At 39.7% G+C, this 17,738-nt stretch overlaps 3 protein-coding genes across 11 annotated transcripts in view; 2 read left to right on the top strand and 1 right to left on the bottom strand.

Moving 5' to 3' along the window:
* The window catches only part of LOC100543781 (dehydrogenase/reductase SDR family member 9), a 50,250-nt gene extending 45,830 nt beyond the window's left edge, over positions 1-4,420 (top strand). For 3 of the 4 annotated variants that reach the window (XM_031554209.1, XM_010713706.3, XM_019617172.2), the window contains exons 4-7: positions 1,161-1,508; positions 1,905-2,163; positions 2,993-3,156; positions 4,019-4,420. In XM_031554209.1, coding sequence (XP_031410069.1) covers positions 1,190-1,508; positions 1,905-2,163; positions 2,993-3,156; positions 4,019-4,245 — 969 coding nt within the window. In that variant the 5' untranslated portion in view covers positions 1,161-1,189 and the 3' untranslated portion in view covers positions 4,246-4,420. The remainder of the gene's footprint in view (positions 1-1,160; positions 1,509-1,904; positions 2,164-2,992; positions 3,157-4,018) is intronic. The other variant, XM_019617173.2, reaches the window with a different exon arrangement.
* ABCB11 (ATP binding cassette subfamily B member 11) overlaps positions 1-12,113 on the bottom strand; it is a 62,201-nt gene extending 50,088 nt beyond the window's left edge. For 5 of the 6 annotated variants that reach the window (XM_010713699.3, XM_010713704.3, XM_010713705.3 and 2 more), the window contains exon 1: positions 11,964-12,113. The gene's annotated coding sequence lies outside the window, so the exon portion shown is untranslated. Of the gene's footprint in view, positions 1-463; positions 542-11,963 lie in introns of all 6 variants that reach the window. The other variant, XM_010713701.3, reaches the window with a different exon arrangement.
* On the top strand, positions 4,484-16,899 carry LOC104911715 (retinol dehydrogenase 7-like). The gene is made up of 6 exons (XM_031554208.1): positions 4,484-4,578; positions 6,460-6,539; positions 10,722-11,052; positions 12,575-12,833; positions 15,358-15,518; positions 16,349-16,899. Exons 2-6 carry the CDS (start codon positions 6,492-6,494, stop codon positions 16,597-16,599), a joined length of 1,050 nt encoding a protein of 349 aa, XP_031410068.1. The 5' UTR covers positions 4,484-4,578; positions 6,460-6,491; the 3' UTR covers positions 16,600-16,899.
* The last annotated feature ends 839 nt before the right edge of the window (positions 16,900-17,738 follow it).

The raw sequence follows: 17,738 nt of genomic DNA, 5'->3' as shown, positions 1-17,738 counted from the left end.
ATACTGTATTCAACTTCAATGCTTTTGCAACAGTGAATGATAAATTAAAATTATTTTTAAAATAAAAATAATAAAAAATGTGTTTTAAAATATTTTAGAAGAAACATAAAATAAAAATCTTGTGTGTCAGAGCAAAAAGCAGCTCTATCTGCAGAAAATAACATCAATGTCCCTGTTCCTATTAGAGTGCTTAAAAACATGACAATTTGCAATTTCCTTTTAAATTTTTTTGCCAGAGGAAAATTTGGCCATTGTAAATGCAAACTTCATTGCACCTTGCCCTGCAGAGATGGACTGTTGGTAGGTAAGCTTTGTAAAGATCTGCAGTCTCTTACATCAATTTCAAATAGTTTTTTAGCAGATTGCATTAGGTATCTCCTGCTTTTTGGGCATAAGTGTTTATGAAGACATGTAACTGAATTGCTTTCTCTAAGTGAAATTTCATCCATCACCAGCTACTTACAGTTTTACTATTAAGTCAGTGGGAGCACAACCACAGGTAGGGAGCTCTTCCCAAACATGCTTTGCAGTGCTGACGCTCCTGAAACAAACACAGATGGACTGCTACATCTTCCTTCTGTGCTGAGAAGCCACATACACACCCTACCCTCCCTCAGCATTCTGGTAGAAATTTACACCTCGAGAGGCAAAGTGGCAGGACTTGCTGCCCTGCTACTTGAGAGTCTGGCATTGACAACAGAGGATTTTAGTAAAAGAAAGTAAATCATTTTTCCTGCCTAACCTTACTGAAGAATCCATAGTAAAGGATAGTTCTGGGTCCTGCTGATCTTGATTTACCTTTTCTTATTAGCTGTCCCACTCTTTCTGTGAACTGACACTAAATGCAAACATTTCTGTAGGTTTCAATGCAAATGTTTCATTTTTGCTACTCTTCTCTAAATGGTGTTTCTCTCAGGTATGTTTGATGGGAGTTGACTGACCCGGTAGCACCTAATACACATTATGCTGTGTAACTCTCTTACAACATATCTCAAGATCTCATTTTTGCTCAGGGATTTATAGTTGTATTTCTAGCACAAGATGCAACTTCTCTGTGTTGTGCCCACTTTTCTGAACAGTTGCAGTTATCCAACTCGAGGAAAAGAAAAAACAACAACCAATTATACCTTTAAAACTATCAGCTTTTCTTTTTCTTTCAGAAGAGCGAGTCCAGAAGACTGCAGTAAAAATGTTTTTCTATATACTACTCTTTCTCAGCATCAGCTCTCTGTGGTGGTACTGGAAGGCAAGAGATGGGAGAAAGGTTGCAAACCTCACTGGCAAATATATATTCATCACTGGATGTGACACAGGATTTGGAAATATGGCAGCAAAGACTTTTGATAAAAAGGGATTCCGTGTTCTAGCCAGCTGTCTGACTGAAACAGGAGCCAAGGAACTACAAGCTGCAACTTCCAATCAGCTTCAGACAGTGCTGCTGGATGTGAGAGATTCAAACAGCATTAAGAAAGCAGCAGCGTGGATCAAAGCTGAAGTCCAGTCAGAAGGTAAGCGCCAGGCCATTTGACCTTTAAAAAAAAAAATCTAGGTAAAATAATTGAGTTTTCCCCAAAATAGTGTGATATGCTCACTGTTTACTCTAATACTGCTAACTTTGAGCTATTATGACATACCACAGTACTTAATCCTAAATTCCAACTTCTATGTGACCTTTCCTCTCTTTGTAAAATAACTTACAACTTGTTTCAATTGTGTTTTCTCAAAACTGTGCCAAGTTTTCAGCCAAAAGAATTTTTTTCCGCCCACAAAAAACAATTAGTAGTCAGAATAGATTCATTGTCATTTTGATCCATCACTGCTCCTGTAAAATCACACACAGTTCAATTAATCTACCTCATTAGGTGAAAAATTGCTTTCTAATGTTCTTCTTTTTTTCCTTGCAGGTCTCTGGGGACTTGTTAATAATGCTGGAATTATGGGGCCAACTGCTCCTACAGACTGGTTGGATATTGAGCATTTTAGAGAGCCAATTGAAGTTAATTTAATTGGACTTATAAATGTGACAATAAATATGCTTCCCTTGATAAAACAAGCAAAGGGAAGGATAGTAAATGTATCCAGTACTGGAGGTCGCCTAGCATTCTGTGGTGGAGGCTACTGCCCTTCAAAGTTTGGGATAGAAGGATTTAATGACAGTTTAAGGTATAACACTCACCTGCAAGAAGACCACTCTTTATTTTCTAAGGCTAACAGATGACTGAAAGCCTACACATGCAGAATAGAAGCTGATTTACATGTCTGACACTTGATATAAAGCTAAAAATATTATACAGTTTGGGATAAGTCTTCTTGAAAGTACCTTTTTTTTCAGCATAGAAAATTTCACTTTTGAAATCTAAGATACAAATCCTGTTAGGCACATAACGAGTCCTAAAGTAATATTGTGATGTAGTTGGTATTTTTGTATATTTATACGTAACTTCTCATAATTTAGTTACTCACAGGGGCCTTATTGGAGAGGAGATTCCACTCAAGGGAACTGAGATGTCTTTGCAGGATAAACCTGATCTCCTATAAGTGTATCTCCTATTTCTAAGTGTTTATAAGACACACACACACAGCTGACAATTATGAGATGTGGCCAGAAGAATCTGTATCAGTTTGGAGAATCAGATGGAGGTCAAGAAGGGTTCATTAAGACATGTAAAATGGCTCTGGATACTTACATTTAGGCAGTCAGATGGTCTTACAGGGAAGTCTGACAGATTACAAGCTACTGGAAGGGGAACTGGGATATGAAATCCAATATGCCAGTCACTGTCCATGCATGTTCACACTCAGTGAAGCAGGTAATATAGTTCATTCCTCTCTCATTTAGGGATAACAGGCTGAAAGTTCACACCTGTGCTTTCCACACAGTACTTATACATTGATATGCAATGTCAAAGACAGAAATAACAGTACAGAAAAAAAATCCCACCTTATCAAGAAGAATTTCTAATGCAATTAAATTGCTGGGCTGTCTTTGCAGGAGAGATATGAAAGCTTTTGGAGTTAAAGTTTCCTGCATTCAACCTGGGCTGTTCAAAACACCGTTAACGGATCTAGCAAAGATTCGGAAAGAGAAGGAGATTATATGGAACCGGCTTTCCCTCGACACTAAAAAGCAATATGGAGAGGAGTATTTTCAAAAAGGTGAAGTAATCTCCAGGCATTTTACTAAAACAAGCAATGTATTTCTTGCTGAGAAAGCCTTCAAAGTAACTTTATATCTTCTAATCACTATGACTTTTCAAAAAGACTGCATGTTAACAGTTACTCTTCAAATGCATCTGCATCACAATATGGCTATTCACACAAAAACTTGTGCAGTGAAACTTTATTCAGATCTCAGTTAAAGATTAATTATTTGTGTTGGCATGTAGCTTTTGAGCAAACTCCAAGGCAAAAAAAACATTAATCTAATGATGTAACTAATGTGCTTGCAGAGTTTTTCAGCCACTATTATTTATTTAGTAATCAAATAAGGGTAACTTCCCTTTGCTTCTACTATCCCCAGCAGTAGTGATGCCATGCAGAAATTGTCTAACAAACAGTTCCTGAGGCCTGCTGACACCTTCTTGAACAGAAGCTGCTTGTCTATTGATCTTTGGGCTTTTTGTTCCTCGAGTTTCTTTCTTACAGTTGTATTTCACAGCTTTCTGCAAACCAATTACCTAACTACAAGAGACTCAGGACCACTGCATTTCTATTTCCATTTGCCTCTTAACACAGTTAGGTTTATTCTGAGATACTATCATTGCTAGTTACTTGGGGAATACCTACCCAATTTTGCCATTGCTGTTTCACAGTGAAGAGTAACTAAGCTGCTCTTGGGGTAAACTATATCACAGGTCATTATGGACAGGGTAGTTGATCTTCAGAAATTACTATGAATTCTTCTAAATCAAGAAACAAGAAATACCAACTCCTTGGTGAAATTTCACAAATCAGTGTGGATAGAGAGTTAAAAGTCACTTTTCCTGGCTGTCACTGAATGATCTTTTGAGTTTTACAGATGCGGCAAAGAAAGAAAAGCTCTCCAAGGCCTGCCTTAACACTGACGTTTCACTGGTTGTTGAGTGCATGGAGCATGCCCTAACAAGCCTCCATCCACGTACCCATTATGTAGTTGGCCAGGATGCTAAGTGGTTTTGGACTCCTCTTTCAAGAATGCCAGCAGATGTACAAGACTTCTTACTTCTGAGAAACAGAGAAAAGCCTGCAGTTTCCCACAGAAAGTAAATCTTTGTCAATATATTCCCTGTTGCATACAGGGCTGATTCCACACGACCTGTCATTTATAATAACATGGTACAAACCATACCTGAAATGCACCTCGTGTCCTATAAATGTAAGAAATACAGCTACTTTTCCAAAAGTTGCTACTATTAATAATAAAACAAATAAATAAAAACCACCCTTACTTCTTTCATTATTTTTTTTCGTTTTTTGTAGTACAGCATGCTAAATCCTTAGGATCTCTAACGCCCAAGTCTTCCTTGTGTTGCAGAAGGATCCAGAGCTACAAAAGTACACCATAGATATGACTACAGGGATCCAATACCTGCAGTTTAGGTAATTAAGAGCTACCTATTTTGTTGATTTTTTTTTTTTTTTTAATTCAGACTTCAAATCTGGAAGGTTGTATATTTCAGCTTAACAATAATGGCCCTGTGTTCTGTGAGGTGCAAAGCAGCTCTTTTCTTGTTCAGCTCCTGACACAAGTGCCTGCTATGATCTAGTACTGCTGCGATTCATCATGACAAAGTTGCCACAGAATGCAGAGGTCTAACTCAAGTCTGCAGCTGCACAATGCTCAGGAGTTGTTTGTTACTGCCATGCAAATTGGCCAGTGACAAAAACAAACATTTTCCCCTTGCTGATGAATTTGCATTAACACGACCAAGCTAAAGAGCAAGCTACTCAGTAGCCATCCAAATATTGCTGATTTTCAATTTAGATTCTTTAAAGCCTTTAAAATACTTTTTCTGTTTTTCTCACTGCAGCTTATATTTAGGCTTCAGTGTGGTCATTTCATTTGTAACTGTTATCTGAAAAAGTCATTCTTTCCAGAGCAGATTTGAGGTAAATAGCTCTGAACTAACTATTCCTACCGAGGCAAATAAATAAATAAGATGCTTTTCTATCAAGAAAAGTAATAGAAAAACAACATAAGTCAGAGCTGAGATAGCTGTCTGGGGTGTTATGTTACTGGCTCACTTGACCCAATCCACATGAGCCATTAGCTTTCCAGGTAGAGCTCAGTGTGTCCCTATGACTGAAATTTGTGGCTCCTGCATAAGCAGCAGCATCAGGCCCTCATGATGTGAACACAGCAGAGAACTTGGTGTCATTCTCACAGTTTCTTTCTGTCTCCAGAAGTTAAAGTATATTTTTCCATCAAGGTTACACAACGGAAATTGAATAGAAAAATAAAATATAGAATGGCAGTGGCTGCTCTGATCTGTATCAGGCTTAGAGACTGAAGTTTGGCTGACTTACATCAGCCTTTGTCAGACCACAGGTCTACTGTCAGCTGCTGGAAGACTACAGCACTGCAGCGATTAACATTTAAAGTAAAGTTCAAAAATAATTTGAGGCAAGGAACACCTGCTGTAAATATATTATTTACATTAGGAATGCAGAAAAAATATCAATTGCTCAATGTACTACCAAGATACCTTTCTTTGTACAAATGGCCACATTCTGGTGGTATGTTCTCCTCTGCAACCAAACATCTCATTTACTTGTATGCATGAAGAGTGGGGGAAAGGAGCTCTGCTTACACATTCAGACAAAGAGCAGAGGGATCAGAAGCACCCAGCAGACTTTGGGCCAGTCATATGTTAGCATTCTTAGCAGTCATATGTTAGAGGCTTTTTTCATGAAAACTGTAGAGCAGAGCTTCTAGAATTTGAACTTTTATTTGAAACACAGACAATTGATTTGTTTCACTTACCATAAAGCTGCCCTTGGACTAGAACAAATAATTTTGTTCCTGAGAGTTGTTAAATACAAGATTGTATTTTCCTCAGGCTTTGTTCCAAAAAAACCAAGTCTTATCGATAACAGCTCATTCATGTGCAGGAGTAAAGAGAGGTCTGAAATAAGCCCAGTTAAATCAATGGAAAGATTTCTGCTTGTTTCAATACAACGCACAGTAGATTAGTACTCTCTAATGAGTCTTAGCAGTCCCCTAGGCTCTACAGATGACTATATATAGCCAGGAAAGCTTTTGCAGCAAAGGTAGGGTAGGCTGAGATGGAGCTTAGGTGGAGGATTAATAACAACTAATTCCCTAAGATAGAAGCACCACAGCACAAGTCATTATCAATAGCAAGGAGAAGGACTGTGCTTGACAGCCATAAAACCATCACGCTGAATTTACAGGTTTTTGTGAAAACTATATCATTGTGCAAGTGTCGGTGCACAAGCTGATGAATTTGTCTCAAGCAGTTTCTACGTTCTGACACTGGCGAAGGCCACTCATGAAAACCTGGAGGTACATGGCGAGCTTGCAGATGTCTCCCCAGAACGTGAGTACCAGCACAAGAGCAGAAATCGTGTCTAACATTACAGTGTGCAGGATTCATTATATGCATTTGCAGAGTGTTTAAGAGGACAAATTAAGCACTTGGTTTTGAGTGCACGGATGAGAGAACATGCAGTCTCTTTCCAGTAAGGATTTTAACCAATTGTTGCTTATCTAAGCACCTGCAGGGTCTGAATAAAATGCTAACTCAGAAATGTTCTTTAGAACATCTGGGATCTTTCTCAACTCCTTTATTACTAAGAACTGGTTTGGTCACCTAATGGTTTAGAAGGCTTTATTTGCCCTGGCATGGTAAAAAAAATCCGAACTGCCAGCACTACACGCAAAGATACATTAATGCTGAGAAATCAGCCCTCATTTAACCAGACTGACTTCTCGTCCCTGCTAGAGAGTTTGGATATGTATTTCTTTTAAGCTGAAAGATTAAGGAAGATCTTTAAGTTATCTGCTGACCTCTGAACTGTCACTGTCCTCTTTACACAGCTGATAGGAAAGCAGCCCTTTCCCATGAAACACAAGTACAAAGCCCTGCACACGCAGGAGTAGCTCATGTAAGAATGGGAGGTGTGATGCTTTTGTGCCTGAGTACATGCTCAGTTTGTTAATTGAAAACCAGGCAGTTTGTAGCACTGGCAGGGCGACTGATTATTAAAGTTTGTACTGAACTGTACTGAACTGAACAGGGCACAGCCTGACAGCTGAACCTTTCCCATGTGTTCCACAAGGGCTGCTCTTGAAGAACAGAGGCCCTGCATTTCCTTTGCCAGCTCTTCCTCTGTGTGGATGGTGGGCCAGGCCACCCCACTGCAGAGCACTGACTTCTGCAGGGTCTGCACTGTGAGTGCAGTGCCGGAGGAAGAAATCCAAAGCACATCCAGACCCCAAACCTCCTCCAGCCTGAGGTTCTCTGGCACAACTGCCAGCATCGCCTGCTGTGGGAGCAGAACAGTCACACTCCCTGAAGCAGGGTGCTTCAGCTTCCCCCCTGCAGAGAAGCAGAGGGATGCTGCCATTTGCAGTCATCTGAGGACCTTGAAGGGCTCTCATAGTGTAGTCACATTTCTTTTCTTTAAAACCAATTGCTTTTATAATGGCACTTGTGTGTGCACAAAAAGCCAAGCTCTATTCCAAGAGTTCTCAATTTGCCAGGCAAATATCAGCATTTTAATAGAAGGTAAAACTTGCCTTTAGCTATTTACTGGCTACACTGGTAATAAAAATTCAATATTTCTGGAATTATATCAAAACTCTTGAAATATCATGCTGACATTTTCCCTAGAAGCACACTCTTTGCTACTGCAAGAGCTACTTCAAAATTGATGTGCTGCTGGCAGAGAAGCAGCTTTTTAGTGCTTCACAATTATCAGACAAAAATTATTTCTTGCAACATTGCACATTCACAGAAACAGACAATTTTCTCTGAAGAAAATCTTAACTGAAATTATTTCCTCTGATTCTGACTCCAGACTCATTTTAGCAGATGTGACATCATCTTGCAGAATAAATTCCAGCAAAATATTCCTGCAGAGAGGAGCCCACTGTGGTGCCCAGAAGCAGATGTCCACATGCTTTTGGACACTGAGAGCCTATGGGGAGCCACCTGGTGCAGATGTGCACACAGCCCAGCACCTATGGGGAAGATGAGCCATGAGGTTCCACACACAGCACTGCTGTCTCAGTCTTACAGCTCTTCTCTTCCAGCTGCTGCTAGCAAAACTTAGGGACTGATGCTAACCAGAACAGTTCCATGCATTTCTCCCCAAGGAGTCAATGTGTAGCCAAGAGCACAGCCTAGCCAGATGTCTCCACAGAGACCCTGTTGCAAACTAAACCTGCTTTCCAGCAGTGCAAGCTCTTTGCCCACCATTTCCCATTTGCAGCCAAGGAAGATGTAATTTACTACTCTTGTTTCCAACTAAGAGAGTATTTTCCCTAATTTTTTAATTAGCTCATTTTATTTAATATTGGGAAAAAGATTAATTAAGTCCTAAAATGATGCATCACAAGACTAGATTGCTGGGTAGCTGTTTGATTTATTGACTTGGGGTTACAAAAGTCTGCTGCTAGCAACTTCTCTCTGTTTCTAGCCCAGCTCCCATTCTAATCCAGCAGTCATTGCCTGGCACATCACTGCAAATGGATTGGGTGCATCTGTGATCAGATGCTGCTGTATCTTGTTTCCAGACTTCATTTTACAGCACTGATCCTAAATTAACCTGAGCTCCTTCTTTTAATGGTGCTTGTCAGAGCACATTCTAAGTCCTCTCACAAAATAAATGCCTCCAGCTCAGTTAATTTTTACAAAGATGATTCCAAAGTCCACACATTCAAGAGGGATGCAGTCCTTGTCAGATTTTAGACACATCCACAGGAAAAAATAAAATAAATAAATTAATTTAAAAAACACACACAAACAAAAAAATTGAAAACAAGAAAAAACCACACAAGTATCCTGGAGAAGTACCTGAATTAGAGGGCCAATTTCACTGGAATTGATGCTACAGGGAGATGGGCTGCTAAAATAAGTGGGAGAGCCCAGAGACCAATTTAACACCCAAACACTTCAGTGGGAGCCTTCCTACTCACTGCAGTGGAAGGAGGAGCCAACTCTTATCTGTAAATATTTGCTTAACATTTTCATATCAGAGAGAGTTAACCCATAGCTCAGAGGTCCATATCCATGGCTACAGAAGCATCCAACTATTTAAAGTAATATCATTAAGCGGAATGTTGTTATTCATCATACATCAGCTATGTGACTGATGTCATTATTCAATGAGTCCAATATTCACTTACTATCAGTTTCTGAGACATTGTCCACTCCTACTTGATTAGACGATGACTTGATTAAAAATAAATCCAAATAATTCCACCAACTCAGTAGGAACAAAAGCACCAGAAGAAAAAGAACACCACTCTAGCAACCAGGTCTTCCTTTACCATTAGTGTTTTAAGGTGGATTTCACATGAAAATCAGCCGAACTCCCAACTTCAGACAGCTGTGAGTTACAGAACATAAAAAACACAGACCTGCTTTCTCTTCAAGTACTTCCAGGATTTAAAAATAATGAACTCCTTCATTTTAACATATCTGTTAATTATTTGAATACAATCACGTTCATTCTTTGAATATAATCACTTGCCTGCACCCAGACCCATATGTAGGCAGATAGAGCCTAAGTGCCTGTTCAGTACTTGTAAAAAAGTTTCTTCTTAGCAAGACATCCAGAAAACGCTGACCAGCTTTCCTATAAATGTGAGTTTAATTAAATATTTTATCGCACAAAGCAAAAATACAAAGACAGTAACCAATTGTGAGGACTTTTAGATGTCGAGAACTGCATGCTACACTCATAAAAAAATCTTTGTAGTAAATAAAGAGTATCCTCACCCCTGCATTAGAGAACTTTGTATTCCCTCAGTTCTTTTTTTGAGAGCAGCACATCACCATGAACACTCACTCCCATTTATTGATGCAAACAAAGTTCCCATATAATACATCTTAGTTCACTCTGTATCAGTGCTACACAGGCAAAGAGGAAGGAGTCAAAAAGCTCAGACATTGCCATAAGGTCTTTCTTGTCTTAGGAATGGAGAGTAAGTGGCTTACTATGATGCAGCACAAGTCATAGAACAAATTAGTTGGAGTACCCACCACTACAGCTTCGACTTCTCTGGTCATTCCTAGGCTCTCTCTGCTTCCACGCTATATATTAGAAGAGAAGACTGAGTGGCATCATGTAGACAGTCAAAGACATTTTTCCCAGAAAAATCCCTCTCTTTCCATTATTAGCACAAATAATTGCCAGTTTCCATACTACAAAAAGTCACCATCAGACTCTACTGTGAGAAATCATGCAGTCATTCCTTTCAGTTTGAAATATCCTGAGAAGATGGGGCTGACTAGGAAGATAGGCAAGGAAAATTTGAAAACAGTGAAAAACTGTTGAAAAGGAGGTCAGGAGAAGGTTTTGCCAAGTCAAGCATTAGTCATGGATCCCAATCACATTGTGTAAAAGCTCCACCCATGCTCTCTTACAGTGAGTTGGATGGAGTGCAACCAGAAACAAAGCCCCTCATGGGAACTGGGTCTTAGGAAGTTGGGGGATTGGCCAACCATGTTTACTTCATTGCATTTCCAGATCACTAATACATTCCCTAATAGCTCTCATTTTCAGACTCACTGCACATAGTGATTCTGGCTTCCATACTTTCTCTCATCATTTACTGGCTCATCAGAGACCGTCACAGAGTTAGAAACCTGAGTGGAAAGTATGTCTTCATAACAGGCTGTGACACCAGGCTTGGAAATGCACTGGCCAAGTGGCTTGACAAAAGGGGATTCTGTGTCATTGCTGCATGTGCCACTGAACAAGAAGACCAAGAACTACGGTCCTGCTCCTCACTCTCCCTGAAGACAGTGAATCTGAACTTGGCTGACTCCAGCAGCATCTCCAGAGCTGTAGTATTTGTGACAGAGGAAACGGCAGGCAAAGGTAAATAAAAAGGTCAGCTCGCAGAAAAATAATTCAGTACAACCAAATCTGGTCCAGCTAAGAGTTCTGGAGCTTCTCTGCTATCTACAGATGAGTTTTTCCTCTTATGATGAAACATATTCCCTCTTCAGTTCTGCCACTTCTCAGCTCAGAAAGATTTTCTCCAGCAATGCTTTTGGGCAATTTCGCCAGCAGACTGCCTAGAAATACAGCTGTTCGAACCAGATCATTCCCTGATGTGTTTTGGTGCATTTGGAAAATCTCAGCAGGGGGAGGGTGCTAACCAGTACCAGAATGAGCTTTCGTGTCAGTAAAGCCAGCCCAGGCAATTAAAAATGGCTGGTGCAGGGCTCTTACAGTAGTCAGAAGAGTGTTTTTGCATGGCTGAACAAGTCTGATTTTTGTAATGCACTCAATAACAACTGTAATGACTGTAACATCTAAATTCTTGCCTTTTCAGCCAGTTTTCTTAGAGTTGTCACATAGGTAGCTCTTAATACCACTCTGAGCACTTAATATCACTCATTCACCTCTAAGCACTTGTCTAGAACAAAGAAGAGTTTGTCCTTGGATACCTGTAAGTTGAATTAAAAAGGCACGCTGAAGTGTTGTTTTTAGCACAGGGTGGTAAATATATTGACCTATGACAACACACGTTTCTTTCTTGGTGCCAACCACTCAGACTGGGCATTATTAATAGCAGCCAAATGGGATCAAGGCACTGCAACTACCAGCTGTACTACATAGTCATATCAAATATTCAGTAGGCTGCCAAATTAACTTAGTATCTAGAACAGCAAAATACAATATCTTCTACCTCGAGGGGACTTTCTTCCTTCATTATGCAAAGTTTCAGACCATCCTTGAATGCAAAGAATGAGAGCAAAATCAAAATAATTATTAGAGCTTACCTTCTCAGAGAGGCTGATTCTGCACAGGCCTCTGCCTCCAGGCTGTAGAAAGCAGCATGTTCCTGATGCTGTCACCTTCTTCTGAGCAACTCTTTACAGAAGCAGTGCTGAACCTTCGGCCTCTACCTCCAGGCACAGGCTGTCCTTCCAGAAGAGTCACTATTTATCTAAAGCTCTTCAAGTAATTTATAAGGTAGTAAAGCAGTATAATCAATACTAGGGTTAAGCTAACATTTTTAGAAGCATTGACTAATTCTTTATGTTTAGTTTAGACCTTTAGACCCCAACTCAGGTAAATCAACCTTTCTGCTTTTACATAGTGCTTAGCTTTCACAAGAAGATAAGTGCACATTAGGAACCCCAAAACCTGAGTAAGTAATAAAGGACACTATCGCACCCCATTTCTCCAACTGAAATATTTTCCTATCTTCTTTTAGAATAATTGCCTAGGATCTTCAGCACAGGTGTACAGAGTAGACACTTATAAGCAAGCTCTAGACCTCATCCCACTGAAGCTTTTTCCAAGTGTGTTTGGATCCCAATGCTACATATGAAACCCTATGGTAAGATATTGTCACATACAGAAATAAATGATTTTGAAATCTTCCTAGGGCTTTTTGGCTTGGTGAATGCTGCTGAAGGAACAGCATCTGCAGTACCCACTGACTGGCTGAGGATTGACGACTTCCACTCAGCTCTGAACGTTAATCTACTGGGATTGATTGAAATCACGCTCAAACTTCTACCGCTTCTGAAAAAAGCCGAGGGAAGAGTAGTCAATCTAATCAATGCTAAAGGCTTCATGGCATTTGTAGGGGGTGGCTACAACTTGTCCAAATGGGGCATGGAATCTTTCTCTGACATGTTACGGTGAGTAGTTAGAAATACATGCATGAATCCAAGAACAGATTCCAGATGTGCTGAGGGAAGGATGCCTGTATGTTTGCCTCTTCCATTTTGTCTCTGTTAATTTTGCCTAAGGAGCAAAAGGAAATGAAAAGGGTGATGGTCACCTGTTTTGGGTTTCAATCTCCAGTCCTATGAACAGAGCCACCAGGAAACCGCACTGGGAAACATTTGCCTATGGCTGGCTGGCACGCAGCTACAGAATACATGAATCTGCTGCATACATACAAGGGAATCAACAGTACAGCCTAGCCAGGTCAGACACCTCCTGGACACACTGTACTTAAGGTTCACATGCTGTTTGGTATGTACCAAATTACCAGACATAGGTACATGAAGCATGAGGACCTTAGACATGTTGCATTTGACTCATAAGGATTACAAGAGTACAAGCATGTACTTCCAGCTGGAGCCTGTCTGAATTCTCTTTTGATAATATGGAAATTATGAACAAAATTATGTCTCATTCAATATTGCTAACCAGGAGGAAAGAAACTACCTATCTGAAGCATATAGATACACAGTGATTTCAGATGGTTTGTATTGACTGCAATACGTAGAAGAATGATAGCTTAAGCACAGCAGTACAGATACAATTACGTCAGTTACGGTTGTTGACACTTGGTAGATTGTGCCCCTGACAAACAGCAGTGCATAACTATAATACATTTAGTAGCATGGAATCAAGGTAATTATTAGCAGCCTGGTGTTGTGATTCTGATAAGCATGCTCAGATCCCTGAGCTCTTAATGAGCTGCTGAGGCCCTTCTGCAGGTTCTTCAGAGGCCACAATCAAAGCACAGGTGTGCTAGGTGTATTCCATCTGGCAAGGCCAGGTGAGAAGCCTTGGAGAAGACATTTGATATCACAGCAGGGGTCTGATTCTCAGACACTTAAGCCTTCAGTGTATATCCTTTTCTGCTGGTTCTACCTCAAAGGCCATGAGTCAAGCTCAAGTTTAAGCTCTCAAAGATCAGCAATTGCTTTCTGCCCTTCTTCCAGTTCTGCAGATGGATTGTCCCTGTCAAATAGTTTCTGAAACCAGCACACCAGAAAAAGTCACTCTGGCACCAGTTTACAGCTCCCTTTCTAGGGAGTTCATTCCAACTCTATAAACTAAAGTCACCTTGCATTTGGCCTACTAATGTCTTATCATAGCATTATTACATTCTCCACCCTAAAGTCTATTAATTCACCAAGTATGCTCATGCAGCAATTAGAGAAAATGACTTTTTGTCTCAACACATGCACTGCTAAAGGTATTTGTGCAGAGTTGGCATTTCAGTTCCCTTTCCCCTACTACTGGTTCAAGACCTGCAGTACCATTAAACTTAATGCCGGTATTTCTGCAGAACAATGGTGAGCAGAAAGCCTTATCTTCACATGGGTTCAGTAACAGAGTACTCTTCCCTGTCATTGAGCAAAGTTTTATCATTAATGCCCCTTACTCATCATTTGTCTATGCAAATATCTATGTAAAACTTTTCCAGCAAGTAAAACACTCTGTATGTTCACAACAGAATTATGAAGGACTTATGCCAAACTATTAATCTCCTTGTTACCAGTTTACAACCTATTTCATTTTGCAGTAATGCTCCACAGCAGTCTGAGCTAGGTGATTACAAACAGCAATGAGGTTATCAAAGGTACTCATAACCTCAGAAAATTAAAGTGAGCAGCCTTCACTGACACTAATTGTGATGTACTGCCTTGGGTTGGCTGAGCAGCAGACCAACAATCCAAGTCTTCACAGGGTCCATGAATGTTGGCTGCAAACAATTATGAATGCTTATACAGAAAAGCATATATTCCATATATTGCAATACAATAAAATATATTCCAATATAATAAAAACTAGTGGCTAGTGTACACACGGTCAACTTCTTCACGTGCTTTGGAATCCAGCTGCCTTAGTCTCTGAAGCTATCTGATAGAACAGTGATGATTTTCATTCTGAGGATGTTGCATTGCAACTCAAATTTCATAGAGGGAACCACACTACCAGAAAGCACACTGACCTTTACTGCACTAACACTTAATCATTTAACCATAGCCATTTCACTATAAAGTGCAAAATAAAGTCCTAACCCAATTGGAATTTTTTTCTCACTTTGACTTTTCACTAAGCACCTTAATAATCTGTTTCTCCTAGAAGCTGACGTGCTATTATAAGAGTAGTTTAAACAGATAGAGGTGGGTATCCCACTTTTTACACCAGTCCAAAACAGATCACACAGAAAAGTTGCAAATCTACCTGATGTTGCTTTAATTGTTAGTTGTGTTCTGCACTTTTACAGTGATAGGTACAGCACTGTGATGCTAATTTGAACATCTCATAAAATTATTCTAACATTTGAAGACAAGAAAGTCTCAAATACTAATTAATGCGACAGACTTTCAACTGAAGTATGTTTAATGGCTATGCCATCATTGGGTGTTCAGAGACAGCTTTCTGGGTTGTTTTTGTTTTGGTTGTTTTTTCTTCTAGGAGAGATATTCAGCACTTTGGAGTGAAAGTAAGCATTATTGGGCACAGTACCTTCAACGCAAAAGTTAATTCATGTATCATGGAGAGAGACCTCTTAAGACTTTGGAACAGATTGCCTAATGAGACCAGAGATTCCTATGGAGAAAAATACTTTTCTGAATGTAAGTAGGAAAAGGAATGTATGAAGGCTCAGGGGAGGATATCATTGATGATTCTAAATACCAGAAAGGTATTTAGATAATGGAAGAGATAATGGAAGCTTAACTCTTCAGTGGTGCCCAGTGACAGGACAAGGCAGGACAAATTGGAATACAAGAGGTTCTGTCTGAACATCAGGAAATACTGAGTGCTGGAACAAGTCACCCTGATTGTGAGTCTCCCTCCTTGGAGATCTTCAAAAGCCAACTGGACATGATTCTGGGCAACCTGCCTTAAGCAGTCCAGTTTGAGGGCTTTGGACACGATGAACTCTGTAGATCCCTTCTGACCTCAACCACACTATGATTTTGTGAATGTTTACAGGATTTCATAAGCTTTAGTTAGGAGCTCATTGATGTTCGTCCTGTGTATGGTAGATGAGACCAGTTCTATTGGTTCCCCTGGGAAATCAGTGATGTGATGGTGCCCTACCATCCTTAGTTCCTATGTATTTAAGAGGTAGAATATCTAGGGGGCACAGGAGGGTTAGGGTTGTGATCATGCACTATATTTATGGCTTAATGATAGCTGAAAAGTTCTGCTGCACGTATAGTAGAAAAGCTATGGCTCAGAATATGGGCCAGGGAGGTTTCTTTTTACCTGGTTCTTTGGATTCTGCAGCACTTGCTTGTCTCTGCTCTGCTGCAGCTATACCACTTGCAGTACTTAAGCCAGCAGTTTAAGACAACCCTTATTATAAATCTACAGAAGTTGTAGAAAAACCTGTAAATGAAAAGAATCCTCTCACACAGAGTGTTGCATAAATACTTCCAGTTTGTTTTCTTCTTTGTAGATAGAAAAGCTCAAAGATCATCAGTGAAAAGACTGTGCAACTCTGATATTTGTAAGGTCATAAAATGCATGGAACATGCCCTGCTAGCAAAGTATCCCAGGACACGATACGGAGCTGGATGGGATGCAAAGTTCTTTTGGCTGTTCCTCTCCTATGCCCCGAGCTGTTTATCTGACATGCTGTTTTACATGATGTTTCCAGTTCCAGCAGCTAGTGGGAGTTCAGTCCCTGGAGTTCTAATCAACATTTAGTACTATAACCAGCATCAACTCTATGGAAGTAACTCTGAATCCTCTCATAAACAGTTGACACCTCCTCTTTACAAGTTACTAGACTGCTTAAATTTCCTTCAGAAAACACTTTCTCCTACTTACCTGAAACTTCTGAGTTTGTAGATAAGACTTGTAAACCTACCATGCTTTTTTGTACCTAGAAGTGATACATCTGTAATATCTGCATGCAAGCAATGTTCAGCTATAAATCTGGTTAATACTACTCATCCAATAAAACATTTGTTGCTTTTCTTATTTAAACGAGAATCTGTTTTTCATGTTGACTTCACCAACATATAGGTTTCTAGAGAATTTGAAAAGAAAAAATAAAACCACTGGTCTTTCCGAACATCTATGTTATACGCGTACCTTACAGACTGTGTTTATTCAGATTTAATAATCTATTTCATGAAGCTTGGTCATGACCATATTCAGGAGTTGCTTCTGGACATAAGATATCAAATCAAATAATAACAAAGCCCAGCTATTGCAACAATTTCCAAAAATTACAATTGCAGTATTTGACCACATCTAACCACCTGACTATTCAGCTGTGTAGAGACAAAACACAAGCTATTTTAAAGGTATGAAATTACAGGACAAATCAAAACTAAACAGTCCCCCATTACTATTCAAACAGAGCAATACTTATATCTTAATACTTGCATTTTAATACCCCTTCCCAATACCTGCATCGTTTATTAGGGAAAATATTAAAATTCGCGTTCATTATGCCCTCAATGTGCTTTGCAACTTAAAAGGATTATTATTTCACTCACTAGATGAAACAGGTCACGAATATATGCTACAGTCAATTAACTTGAATGTACAAAGAGTGTGCTCAAAATGATGAAGTGGCAGCTGAAGTTGCTGTGCCTCTTATACACTACTTCTATCAGTTAAGCTACTGACATGCTGGTGTTCCTGGAGATTTGAAAATTGGGAGGGTAAAGGTTTTATTTGCTAAAGACCTGCGCTGGTGATTAATCATTAATGTGGAATTCAATTAAGCTTAGAAAATACCATGTGCAGGTCAGAGCACCAAATGTAAGAAAAGCAGTTTCATCACTGTGCAGTGTGCGTGTGCTAGGGTGGGACAGCATATGCAAGAAAGGGAC

Source organism: Meleagris gallopavo, chromosome 7 (assembly GCF_000146605.3).
Source record: "Meleagris gallopavo isolate NT-WF06-2002-E0010 breed Aviagen turkey brand Nicholas breeding stock chromosome 7, Turkey_5.1, whole genome shotgun sequence".
NCBI lineage: Eukaryota > Metazoa > Chordata > Aves > Galliformes > Phasianidae > Meleagris > Meleagris gallopavo.
Note: the sequence above shows the minus strand (reverse complement) of the source record. Positions and strands in the feature narration are given on the sequence as shown.

Excerpts from the sequence above, each read along its gene's own strand:
- LOC104911715 (XM_031554208.1), top strand. The coding sequence starts at position 6,492 with ATGAAAACCTGGAGGTACATGGCGAGCTTGCAGATGTCTCCCCAGAAC. Across the intron at positions 12,834-15,357 it reads TCTTTCTCTGACATGTTACG|GAGAGATATTCAGCACTTTG; the intron begins GTGAGTAGTTAG and ends TTTTTCTTCTAG. Across the intron at positions 15,519-16,348 it reads AGAAAAATACTTTTCTGAAT|ATAGAAAAGCTCAAAGATCA; the intron begins GTAAGTAGGAAA and ends TCTTCTTTGTAG.